General features: G+C 36.8%; 1 protein-coding gene across 7 annotated transcripts in view; it reads left to right on the forward strand.

Moving 5' to 3' along the window:
- The window catches only part of MBD5 (methyl-CpG binding domain protein 5), a 242,743-nt gene extending 229,733 nt beyond the window's left edge, over positions 1–13,010 (forward strand). For 6 of the 7 annotated variants that reach the window (XM_034785452.1, XM_034785449.1, XM_034785451.1 and 3 more), the window contains 2 exons: positions 6,902–6,977; positions 9,358–13,010. In XM_034785452.1, coding sequence (XP_034641343.1) covers positions 6,902–6,977; positions 9,358–9,429 — 148 coding nt within the window. In that variant the 3' untranslated portion in view covers positions 9,430–13,010. The remainder of the gene's footprint in view (positions 1–6,901; positions 6,978–9,357) is intronic. The other variant, XM_034785454.1, reaches the window with a different exon arrangement.
- The last annotated feature ends 970 nt before the right edge of the window (positions 13,011–13,980 follow it).

Genomic DNA, 13,980 nt, shown 5'->3' on the forward strand with positions numbered 1-13,980 from the left:
AATTAATTAAAATTGATGAGATTTTTAGATGAGTTTTATATTCCAGGTCAGATAACTATCTCTTCTTCTTTATGTGATGATCCCTATCTGTATTTCACTGTGGGTGGGTTCACATGAGCTCCATGCACCAGAGATTCTTAAGATTTTTGCTGGCAGTATCGGTTGCCTGAGAGCCCAAGATCCCAGGAGTCAAGAACTGGGATTCCTGCACAAGGGCCTTCCTAGTGAGCGATGACCACCTAAAGGGCTTCTAATGCCTTGTAGAAGCTTCTATTCCCTCGAAGAGCAGCATTTGCCAATACTTTCCCAGCCAAACCCATCAAACGTATGAGTTAAGGGTTAGAAGATTCCTTATGGATCAAGCAGTGGGGCCCCACTCTGACCCAGGCTAGGTAAGCCTCCATGTGCAGTGTGCAGCAGCATCGAGAAGTGTTCCTCCAAGCATGATGACCTCCAGTTCTGGGGCTGACAGGAGTAGAGCTAAAGACTCCTCCATTCAGGGACACGAGGAAGGTAGGAAACACTCTCGGAAGAAGGGAGAGAAATCCCTTTCCAGGTCCATTTAAAAGACGAACACTTCCCCAACACCATCGAAATTGTCTGAGACTCCATGCCTCAGTACAGGAGGGTCAGGAGCTCATAAGGGGCTTGGTACTGATCTCCTGGCTCCAAAGAGAAAAAGTACTCTGAGACTAGCACCTTGTGCAGGAGCATGACCATCCACAGCATCAGCAAAAAAGAAGCAATCTACAGTTGAGGATTTGCCCTTTGAAGGAAACAATCTCTGTTAAGTGAGAGAACTGATGACTTATTACACTTGTTGAAGGTCTCACAGGCAACCTTCCATTCACTGGGGATCTATACTCCAGTGCCAAAGAGGAAATACCACAGGCCACAACTTTACAGTGAGCAGAATCTCAACTCTTTTTTTCCATCAGAAGGGATATGAACCATCACGGAAGAGGGTGCAGCAGAACAAGCACAGTGGGACCTTTGAGAGCTGTGAATCACTCCAGTTATTGCATCCATCTACCCAAGACCCAAATTGGTGGCTTTCTAGCTCATCTCTCCCCATTCTCTCAAGTCTGGCAGATGAAACACAAATGGGTTCTCAACATCATTCATACCAGCTACATCTTCTCCCTTCGTCCTCCAAAACCCCCTTCCTCATCCATCTTCAGGGACCACTTTCATGAGAGAATGTTCATTCAAGAGGTATACTTCCTCCTTCATCAAGAAGCCATAGAGTTGGTACCTCCTCAACACCAGGGAAAGGGTTTTTATTCTAAATATTTCTTTATCTCCAAAAGGAAGAGAGAATGGAGACCCATCTTAGACTCAGAAAGTTCAGTGTATCCACAAATTGAGTTTCAGAATGGCTCACCCCAGTATCCTTCACTGAACAATGGCAACTGCTTCACAGCTATCAATATGAAAGTTGCTTACTTCCACATAGACATCCAGCATTCACACAGAAGATTCCTGAGGTTCACTGTAGGTCTGAACCACTGTCAACAGAGAATGCTACCTTTTGGCCTTGCCACAGTGCCCAGGGTACTTACAAAGGTGCTATCAGTTGTGGCAGCTCATTTCCGTTACCAAGGATCATCAGCATACCTTCCTCAGGGCAGATTCCAATCTACAAAGGACCTTGTCAGTCAAAACAGTTGAGCTCCCAGATGTGAGTCTGCTCATGTCTCGTCCTTCTAGGTCATATTGCTATTTCTCAAGCTAAATGCAACTGAAAATTATGGTGATGGCTGCTGATGACATTTGGTGATCCAGGAATATACCTGTTTTATGAACTTCCTTGATGAAGAAAGGAGTACTGGTACTCTCTCCCAGTGATTCATACTGCTTTACTACCATCATCTCCATCTTGTGTATTAAGGTTCAACAGACTTGCTCTTGTCGAATACACAGTCTCCCCCAGGCATTGAGAAATCAAAGAGAACATATATAGCTACAGCTAGAGAGAGAGAGCGAGCACATGCAAGGTTAAGATAACAAGTCTAATTCACAGTTGCTTGAACCTCTTCCACCACATCCAGAATCTTGGTGAGCAAAACAGACTGAAACATCACTGATAATATAATGTATTTGTCTCCTATCAGCATAGATCCACTACCAGACCGGTAGCCAATCCAATCAGAATACAATTTATCTTATCCATGAACAAAATTGAAAAATGTTTAGTGTTACGCCTTTGTTCTGTTTCATAGTGTGTATCACTAAGGTTTCTTTGTAGCAGAAACTGATGGATTAAAAATGATTATTTTGGAAGTCTACAGAGTCATAACATTTTATATGAGTAAATAATTTAGTCAAGCAATAATCATTATTTAAAAAATGTTTCCAGATTATAACCATGTATCTTGCATGCTGGCCTGACAGCCATGATTCATGATCTCTTAAAAATGTTGATGTTAGACTAATGCCGTGCTCTCTGATGTGAACTACCTAAAAGGTTGATCTACCATCTTCAGTTAGAGCAGAATATGACAGCTCAGTTGTCATAGTGGTGGGGGTGAACAGAGGGGTCTGTCTAGCTGTTACTGCATTCACTTCATGAGCTGCCTGTGTAGGCACATATTGAATTTAAAGTTTTGATTTTAACTCTTAAGGCCCTTAACAGAGTGTGTCCCTGATTCTTTACTGAGCTAACAACTCCATTATATCCTCTGAGTTCTGGCAAATCAGGAAGTTTGTAGCCTGGCATATCCAAGGGCAGAAAGTGTGAGGATCTGCAGGGCTAGAACCTTGGTTGGTGAGTTCCTTAGTGACTGCCACATCCACATTTCCACCCAACAGCCCTGGTAGAGCTACAGTTGACAGGCTAAGAGCCTTGTGAGGCCAAGCACCACTAGCTGCCCTACTCACAGAGGCCCTCATTGGTAGAACTTACTGCATTCCCTCCTGGTTGGCCCAGACATGGTAAGACCTAGGGGAAACACCTAGAGGCAGTCTGTACAATGAGACACATCCCTGAACCTGCTGCTGAGACAGACCCTGCCTGATTCATTTGTCCTTGCCTGGTTCCTGGTTCCTCTCCTTGTTCCTGGTTCCCAAGTCCTCACCTTGCTCCTGCCTTGGACCCATCTCTGCTTCTGCCTTCCCTAACTCTAGGCAACCTGGTTCTGACCCTCTACTCCAATTCCTGGCTCAGACTCTGATTTGACCCTCAGCTCTGGCATCCAGCTTCCAGTTCTGGTCCTGAGCCTCAGTTCTGTTTCCTGGCCCCTGACTCCTGCTCCAACCACTAGGCCTGAATCCTGCTCCAACCACAGCACCTGGCCACCCATGCCCCGGTTCCTGACACGAAGGGATATTGTCCATCTGTTTTATTTCTATAGCCCCAGAGTTATGGGATGCCATTTCTTTTGGTGTGAGATGAAGTTTAGTCTCTGTGTTAAGCGTAATTAAACCTTTTTTTATTTTAATAAAAAGGCTTTTAGCACAGCAGATTAAAATTATAAATAAAACCAATCTGATTTTAATTATTGTATGTTTTTAGTTTTTTAATCTGGATTTGTTTTTATTTGTTTTTGTTTGTTTTTGGAAACACCTAGGATATTTTGTTGATAGGTGGTGGTATACATTTAAGCAATTTATTTTTATCATTTTATTTTAAAAAATCCATCATTCCTTGACTCTAGTGAATAAACTTAATTTATTCTACAATTCTTTTAATCAGCCTCTGATATAGTAGTTACCTAAGACAATGACAGCTTTCTCTAAGAAAAAAACCTTTTTTTTACATTAATATATATTATCCAAGTCATAAAATCATAGAAATTAGCTGTTGAAAGTGAATAAGTCATCTAGTTTGCCCCAAGGTGGCAATGCAAAATTGAATGTTACTTGTTTGTTTAACATTTTCCAAGATAATGTCCATTCTTTTAGGCAAAGGTAGACCGAAAGAAATACAATGAATGCCTGTTGGTAGCTAAAGTTGCATAGTTACCTATTAACATGTTCCTATGCTAATCTGCCTTCTAGACAGAAAACATGTTATTACCTCTCTAGGAAGTTCTATAGTTAATGAGTGGTATTCTGGGTAGAAAAAGATGCATGTCTAGGAAGGAGTCAGCCTATTGATGAGAGACTGCCTTTGAGGGAATCTTAAACACTTATCTTTGAAGTACCTCCATATGCTGATCTACCTTCCAGGCAGAGAAAACAGTTATCTGCTGCAGCTTTGGTCAAATACTTGCTTTCCAAGCCAGCTTGAAAGAACACATTGTTTGGAAACCTAAGATCTACCATATAGGTAGATTTCCTATTATGAATTCAAGATTGTATCAGTGAAAAGGAATATTCGTGCTTGACACTTTTTAAAAAATTATTGCTATATCAGATTGTTTAAATGCCAAATGATTTAGCTGGTGTTCATTGTAAAACCATTAGTCCTATTAAGAAATTAATTTAAAGGCTCACAAGGTCTGTTCCCACTTTGGCAGAAGGTGATTGAGAAAGTGGTCACAGAGCAACCTCAGAGGCACTTGAACCATCATAATGTTCCTATGTCTAAAATGAACAACATGGTCTTGTTTCTTTAACCCTCAGTCTTCCTTTCCCCATTCTCTCCGTGCATGTTTATTGTAAATATTAATTGCATCATGTCTAAGGGCTTGTTTACAAATAGATGTTACACCAGTTTAAGTTAAACTTGTTTTTTAAAGCAAGTTAGTTAAACCAATTTCAATCCCTGATTTAGTAGTTCAGTTTAAAAGTGGCTTATTTCAGTTGCTTAAATCTGTTCCTAATCAATTTAAGCTAAATCAATATAAGCCAGATTTATATTAGTTTAAGAATCTCCACATAGCTTTCTGCACTGGTTTAACCAAATCAATTTTTAAATCAAACATTTAGTTAACTGGTGTAACTTTGCATGTAGATAAGTCTTAATAAGTCTTTCAGGAAGGAGTCGTGTCTTTCTGTCTGTTCTGTAAAGTGCCCAGCATGCTTTTGCATACTGCAGAATAATAAAAATGGGTGGAATGTGGGAATTTTTATGCGTTCCATTTGGTCCAAGCCCTGGGTATAGTACAGAGAAGATGTTAGTATATGTCATGGAATATTTTCTTTAGGTAATGGATGAGACACAGCTCTCCCTGCTCTTTATATGGGATCTAGCAGTTGCTTTTGATAGTTACTGAGCTCAATATGTGGATTAGCTGGGGTGGATGGAATTACTGTAGAATGGTTCTTTTTTTTAATTCCTTTTGAACCTTTGTCTGTCTTCGGTTGGGGTGGGGCTTCCAGTCATGGCCCAGGTAGCATAATTATCTTTCTTAAAGCGCAAAACAAAACAAAGCAAAACTTTTTAAAATGCTGAAATGTAAAAGGGGATTGTTCCATGGATTATGGGCTTGGTCCTGCACTGCTGAAATGAAGAAGGATCATCCCAATGCTTAGGGCATTAGCTAGGGCCTCAGGCTGCCTGGGTGCAGTTCCCTGCTCAGCCACAGACGCCCTGTGTAACGTGGAGCAACTCAGTGAAGTCTCTTTGCCCTAGTTCTCCATCTGTAAAATGTGGAAATAATAGCACATCCCTACCTCATGGGGCTGTTGTGAAGATAAATACATTCAAGACTGTGAGGTGCTCAGATACTACAGCAGTGGGGCCATGTAAGTACCAGAGACAGATAAACAATAGATCAAGTGGCCAATCTCCAGGGCTATCAGTCTGCTACCTCTCAAATTCACTTAATTTTTTTTTTCCAGCTAGGAATGCAAAGTGCAGTGTCTAGATTTCAATTTTAATTTATTCCACTGGATACTAAAAATAAAGCCAAGCTGAACATATAAGCCTAGAGCTTAAAAAGTTATCGTCAAATTATGTTTGGTGCAATGCGGGAATGACCCTAATAACGTGTTTGAAATACTGTTTAATAATTTGACACTTCTGGGAGTGGCAGTCACGAAGCCACAAAAATATGACCCAGAATGCTGAGTGTGGTGTTTAAAATGGAAAACTACTTTTAATAAATATAATGCACATAAACTGAATCAGTGAGTGTAATATTCGGAAGTGAACTGAGCTGCACAGTGATTTGGCTAAAAACAGTGGGCGGCAGTGGGTGTGACTGCCACGATTCAGCGACAATGGGACTTCTCTCCCATGGCTAACTAAAGGTAGAGACACATTCACACTTGAGCTCCAAGTATTTGGAGAAAAATGAAAACCTTGCAGAACAGTGTCATTCTCCAGGTGGATGTCAGCCTGTATTATTTTTCAACAGCCCTCTTGTGAAGTATTAATGTAGCCTCCAGCTACAGAGTAAATGCAGTATGGGAGGCAGGTAAAGGCAGGCCAGCATTAAGGGTTAGTCAGTTACTCTGTCATTCTGTGAAGTAGCCCAAAATAACTCAATCTTAAGGTAATGACAGTTCTTTGGCATGCATAATGACTGCTCAGGGTCAAGTTAATGAAAGAGAGCCTGTTCTGTAATACCTATTGCTCGCTTAACAAAACAAAAACAAAAAACAAACTTTAACGCTGGCAGCTAAGTCAAATAGCACAAAATGCTACATTTTGCATTTAAACACAGAAAATCAATATAGTGATGATATCATGTGCTTTTGCATTCTGTTTATAGATATGTTTTCTCTTGCAGAGATTATAATTCCTGTTTAATTTATAAAAGTCTTATCTTTAAAAATAAAATAAATAAAACAAAGTGATAACACAAGCCTTTATTTTAAAGGAAAACATATATATGGGCCATAACTTGTTATTTGCACAAATGGTTCCTTGGCTGTCAATGGGAGATCTATATGCTGAATGAAGTTAGTAGAATATGGGCTATTTATGTATGTATTTTGATTATCTACAGTCTTTGAAAATGGGGGATTTCCATTGTAAACAATCGTTGACAGTAATTTTTTTTCACTCTAGAAGCGGAAAGCTAAATAACCATTTAGAAGCTGCTATACATGAGGCCATGAGTGAGCTGGACAAAATGTCTGGGAATGTAAGTCTCTTTGCTGTCTAGTTGTATAGTTTTTATTGTGTGGGTTTTTGTTTTTTTTTTTGTTTGTTTTTCATTTTTGTGGCGTTTTCAAGCAGTCACTCTTTTTGTAATTATTATGATTTAACAACTTAAAAGTTGAAAAAGATTTATAATTTCAGTTAGATTGTAACTACTCTGCATTATTGCTCTCCACCCAGAATAACTATTGTACATATCTTTCATGTGTGAGGCCTACCAATATTTTGAACACAGCCTAATCTCCCACTAATATGCCTGGAGTTTTGCCCTCAGTAAGGAGTGCAAGAATTAGACCCAATTGTTTTCCAAGTTTGTATATCAAGATGTTGAAAGTATATTAAAAAAAATCTTTGACTGTAACACTCCATTGAATAATCTAACATGAAATGAAAAATATTATAGGAAGTAAATTAAGATGAAGATCAGAACCTGACTGTGGTGGTTTTATTTTTTGTTTCCACTTTTATTTTGTGGCATACGGACAAAATAAATCTCTGATAATGTAATACACTTTTAAAATATATTTGGAGATTTTTTTGTACTCTTATTATAACAGAAATCCATGCAGATGATTAAAAATTAAGTGCAATACATTAAAATACTCAAACTTCTAATTAATATTTTATTAAGTATTAATGGTTTAGCTTTTAAAATAAAATTGAATTTTTTCCTGATATTATAAACCTCAACCCTGAAAAGACTTATGCACATGCTTAACTTTACACAATCAATAAGGCTTAAATGGATCTATTTATGGTGCATAAAATTAAGTATATGCAGAAAGCTTTGCAGGATTGGCACCTTAGACTTGGTTTTAGTACCATCTGGAAATAATATTAGTGATACTGTCTGTATCTCTTGCTGTCTGCTTTGAATTGTTGATAAAACTGAACATTTTGATTATTAGATTTACTAATACAGAATTCTGGGTTTTCATCTAAATCAATGGCAGTTTTGTAACTGACTGCAGGGGAGGTAAGATCTAATCATAGGTCTCTATAAGACCATCTATCCTACAAATATAACCAAACCAGGTGATCTGGTTATGATACAGTTGGCCTTTAACCCTGTTACATCACAGTTAAAAATGTTTGCCTGGACAGTTTCTATTGTATCCATGTCATTTCATCCAGTTATGCAACCCAGTTGCAACAGATACATGCTACAACTCTTAACTATGATGCAAGCTGGGTCAGGGAGAAACTGTGCTGTAATCCGGTTCCCTGACCAGGTTGTTTTTGTTGTGTTGACAAGCCTGATGTAACAAATTTTGTATCCTAAAATAATCTCTCATGAGCTGCATGACAGGCTTTGTCACAAAATTCTTAATCAAGATGAGGTTTTTTTCATAAATACTATGATGGTTGGGAATAATAGGGTCAGAAAATCATAGGACACCAAATGTACTTCTTACAAATTTTGAAATAAGCTTTTTTTAATTATCATTGTTTAGGCAGGACGAGTACATTTAAAATGTAACACATGTACAGTACAATTGACATAGAGCATAACTGATGCTAGCAGTAACACCTGTTGAATATATGATAAAATTCTTCAAGACCACTAGAATTTAATATATATGACCATGATAGGAACAATATGAAAAAATGTCTAAGGATTTGTAATTTTTGATTAACTGTTGTTTGTAACCTACTGATTGCTTTTTTCCAGAATACATAGCCTCACTTCTACCAACAGATGGTGGTGGTATTCCATATAAAACAGCAGTACATTGTTTTGAATTCCATCTCTCGTAGCTGTGTTAGAAATGTTTTTAATAGTTTTATATGATCATGATCTTTCCTCCCAGCTTTGAACTTGGAACTAATAATAGACATTGAATGAAAAATAATTGATTAAAAACATTTTCACATGCTAATTAATCTACTGTTCAACTTGAAATTAATGATGTTGGATGAAAACAGTTTGCTCAAAATAGTTTATCCCTTAAATTCATGTCTCTGGTAGTGCTGTAAGTCTCTCTCAGTTTCCACATTCTATTTTCCCAGTATATCCCTTTCTTTCTTTCTGCAGTTATCCCAGTTTTGTAAACAATTTCCCCTGGAGCTTAACATTATTACCACTTTGTGCTTCAGTTCCTTGTATACTATATAGTGATATGTAAGTGGTATCTTTCTCCTGAGACTTGAGGTATCCACCCTTAACAGCTATGTTCAACTCCCTTCAGTCCAGAGGTTAATGTTCTTGAGTTTACTTCTAATTCTGCTTTTAACGTGGAAATTAAAAGCTGTATCACCAGGGAAGCATAATAACTTTTCAAACAATACTGTAATTGATTGATCACTAACAGGTTTCTTTATTTAATTTTCTATGCTAACCTTTTCATATACTTATTTTCCAGGTACACCAAATCCCACAGGGAGACAGACAGGTGAAGCCTCCAAAACCGAAGAGGAGGAAGATCTCTAGATAACATTGAATGTCTTTGTTACTGGTCCAGTACTTATCAAATTGAACATGCACATAAATCAGTATATAGATATTGATATAGATATATCAATATTTATATCAAGGACAGATAGATACCATCAAAGGGTGCTATGAGAAATAGTGGTACAATATTTTTGTTGATCGAGTCAGATAGTTATGCTGGATAAACCAATCAGATTCCTTGAAAGATTACAGTAAAAATGTCAGATGATTACTGAATTTTTTCTATAATACTAAAATTATGATTATAAAAATAGTCCAAATGTTTCTGATAAATTTTCATTGTGTATATAGATAATACAGAATTTCATGGTGATATCTGAAATGTAAATATTGTACAATATTGTCATGTACAAGCGTACCTAATGCACACTTTATCTTTTATTGTACAAAAAAATAGTGTACAAAATTCTTTGGTTTCTATTGAGTACACATACAAGAGACTACCAGTGTAAAGTGATAAATAAAAATACAGCCTAAATGCTTTTATATGATAATGTAAAAGATGCTGTTTTTGTATTTAACAGCAGAGAAAAGGCATGATTATGTAATACCTTAATTATGACATACACTTCACACCACTGAGTGTTCATTTATATTGTCTGTTTGGAATGAACCTTGCCTGGAAGTACTGTACTCCATTTCAGGTCTCTGTAGGAGAGTGCAACCTTGCAGATTCCTAAAGGGATGTGGGATCACAGGTCTAATTAAGAATTCAAAAGCTGCAACAACTGGTTGCATTTTATTTACTTAAGTTTTAAAGTAGAATGCTGTAGATTTTTTATTTATTAAAAAAAAAAAAAAAAAAAAAAAAAAAAGCTTAGATGGAATATTTTAGTCAGCCATTTCTGTAGTTGAAGTTTCATAGCCACCTTCTAAACTAAGCAATTTATACCACCATTGACTTTGAACTCCCCCCAAACCCTATATTTGTTAACCGAGGTTGTTTAACCTGATTAAACATACTGTTTACATATATGAGGGAATGGCCCTATTTTGAAAATATGAGTGTTAATGTTGATTACAATTTGATTTTTGCAATGGAATAAAAGGGCATGCTCCACAGCGTTCCTAAAAAATCTAGTATCCCTCTTACAGTATTATTAAACTAGAAGTTAAAGGTGGCTTACAAAACTATTAGCAACAGTAATTTTATCAGTATTATGTAACATATCAGATTTATTTTATTTAAAAAGAATTATTTATACCATTAACAGATTCTTATATATATTAATGTGGCTGAAATGTGCAGGTTAAATCTATTAACCAAATTATTTATGTTATATTAAGTGAATAATGTGAAACATATGTAGAAAGGAAGTAATACACTACAGATATACAAGCCTAAAGCTGTGAGCCATTGTAAAAATAACAGAAAGTTAATAAGTGTAGCACATCCTCATTTTTTTCAATTTTTTCACATTGTGGTGATGGTACACCCTCCTTCCCAAAGTAAATTCTCATTGTGCCCTGCCTTGTTCTGAGATGGAGTCCTTAAAATGGACCTCTTCATCTGGGAATCACCACGTCTTTAACCTGGAATTCCTTTTTCCATGGAGTGGCAAATTCGCGTCCTCTAGTTAAGACTGTTAGTAATCAGCATCCTCTGAGGCTGATGACATTGCCACTCTACTGATAACCACCAGTTGGCACTTGTACTGCAAGTAACTATTCCTCTCCCCATTGACTTTCCCCAGAACCGAAACTCAATTATCTGTGTGACATGACTGAGATCCATTGGCCCAGAGGATAAAGAGACCTGAGGACATTTCCAAACTCAGCTTTCTTGTGCCACAGCACATAGCACTACCACTGGGCTAACCTACTTTTTCATGTCTCATACAGACAGCTCTTATTTCTTTTTCCCCCCACCGCAACCTGATGGAATGCAATTAGCTACACTAAGCTACAGTGGCCTGGAGGCAGGAACCCTTCCTTCTACTGGGTAGGTTCATTTGTCTTTTGTGTAATGGCAGGACAGACTGCCATGGTCCTACATGCAAACTCATGTGAAGTGATCTTTTGTGTAGTTTAGTTAACACTTTTTTGTTACAAGTTGATGTGTTTGTTATGTTTAAAGAGTTAATGTTGTCCATTTTTCGTATCAGCCTGCTTTTCTGCTGTTTTGTCTACACAATGTTTTTATTCATAAATACACGTGTGTGTGTGTGTGTGTGTGTGTGCGCGCGCGTTTGTTTATATTTAGTTTGGTTATTTTACCTTTTGCTTTTCTGTCCTAACACTGAGTTTGTATTGACCAACCCTTCTTTTGGCATTTTAACTAATTAGGTTTGTACTTTCTCACCAATGTATACTTTACATTAGTAGACTATGTAAAGTATTTTTGTGCACTTGATTTCATTGGTTAATAATGGCATTGATGTGGGTGCTAGGAGTAGTTTGTTTCAGTCCATACAGATTTTTTTCTCTTTTAGAGTTTTTATGGTTTCATGTAAGCAGTTAATGTAAATATTGTGAGCATTACAGGTCATGCAGTGTTGTAACATTTTAAAAAATGTTGCACCTACTTTACAATTAAAAAACTGGTCACTCATACTTGAATTTTGCTCATAGAGCCATTTCTTTCTCTTTGCATTAAAGCATAATATACTTTTTTGATGAAGGCCCAGACCTTCTTTCTACATCATTATTTTTTGTTTAAAAAAAATCTATATTTTTTCTAATAGAAGACTTAAAATGAAAAATTTTAAAAATACTTTTTGCCTAGTTTCTAATTTAAGAGAGTACTCCTATATTTAGAGGGTGACAAAATACTCCATTGTGGAAAGTGGAATAATATTTTAATTGTCATTAATTTGGCACAGTCACGTTATCCTGTGAACTTTAAGTGACTGATGAAAGTGAGTCCACAAGAGGAATTAGTTTTTAATTACTGGTAGCTTAATTATTTAAAATTTGTATTGTCTTTTGAGGATACAAAGTATTCTCATTATTTATTTATGTATGTATGTATTTATTATGCTTTATTTATCAAATGGGTTGTAGAATGTTGAGTCATTCCAAATGAGATAAAAATCAAAGGTATTATTCCTCTTTCTATCATGGTGCATTTTTAAACACCATTTAAGAAAAAATATTTTCATTCATTTCAATGGACTTCCTTCGTATTCCTGCTTCCGACAAAAAAGTTATTGCTGGAATCAGCTATGAAAATAGCTTCCCCATAGCCCAACAAACACATACATTTGGGATGTCCCAGGTCTGTTATATTCAGTCTAAGATTTAAAGTGCTGCTCTTTTTTAAAAAAAAAATTTGAATGTTAAGTTATTTACTAAGTCAGTTTTACAGAAGGTTTAGAAGTAATGCGCTATCATCTGAGTCCCGGAGTTTGAGGAAATAGAGGGCTCGTGATGGACTGAATTACCTTAGAAATACTACCTTTCTTAGTTACAGTTTGTATTTTGCTATGTAGGGTTGTAATGTGAGAATTCCAGCAGAGCACTAGCATAAAAATGCTTTTCTATTTAAAAAAAAAAATCAATTCTAGTCTTACTAAGAATTAGAAAAAAATTTAATATCAGTTTTGTAATTTTTGATAAAGTTGTCGATATGATTAAATCACCAAAAAAAATTACTGTGATGTTCTCTTCGGGGCAGGGACCATGTCTTCCTTTATGTTTATAAAATTCCTAGCACAATGGGACCCTGATCTTGAATGGGGTCACTGGCTGCTACCATAGTATTAAATATTAGATAATAATGTTACAGTTAAGTAAAATACACAAAACCAAGATAATTCACAAATGAGAGTGAAAATCAGATTCCTTATCCTTAGTTTATCTGTTGTACCCAACTATTACCACAAAGATGTAATATCATCCAGGTAAGTTTAGAAAATAGGTGCCTGAACAGCTGTTGATTCTTTTACCCACAAAAACCAGGATATTCTGTCTTAAGTCAAAACATAACTGCAGCTTTAACAGAGTTTTTGGTTATTTCCCTTTGCTGTGTTTTTAACAGTACTAACTGAAATCTTTAATTCACATTTCAAAATTCCCTCAGTAAGTATCTTTAACCAATAGGCATTAGCATCTGATGATGTGTACTGGTAAAATATAAAACATATATAATAGACACACTGTCAGATTCAGTGCAAACACAGTTCAACGCAATGGTGTTATTTACACAATGTGTCAAAAACAGTATGAGGAGTTCTCCACAAAGATCTCGTAATGGAATTGGTCACCGATCATCCAGGGTTTACCTACACATACCACACAAGCCATGGGGGCTCCTCTGCCAATCCTAGCAAATTTCTAGCTCTCTGTGGGAAGCAGCTTCCTCAACTGCTAGATCTGGGTACCCCACCCCTCCCAGTCCCTGCCAGCATAGTTCCTATGGAACTGTACTACCAATGTTTCCCCTGGCCTTAGGGGCAAGGTTTGTCTGTGGAAAAGATAATGGAGCTCTGGCTAAAAAAAATGTTTATGACAGCCCTCAGCTATAATGACAAGTTTCAGAGTAACAGCCGTGTTAGTCTGTATCCGCAAAAAGAAGAACAGGAGTACTTGT

Source organism: Trachemys scripta, chromosome 11 (assembly GCF_013100865.1).
Source record: "Trachemys scripta elegans isolate TJP31775 chromosome 11, CAS_Tse_1.0, whole genome shotgun sequence".
Classification (NCBI taxonomy): domain Eukaryota; kingdom Metazoa; phylum Chordata; order Testudines; family Emydidae; genus Trachemys; species Trachemys scripta.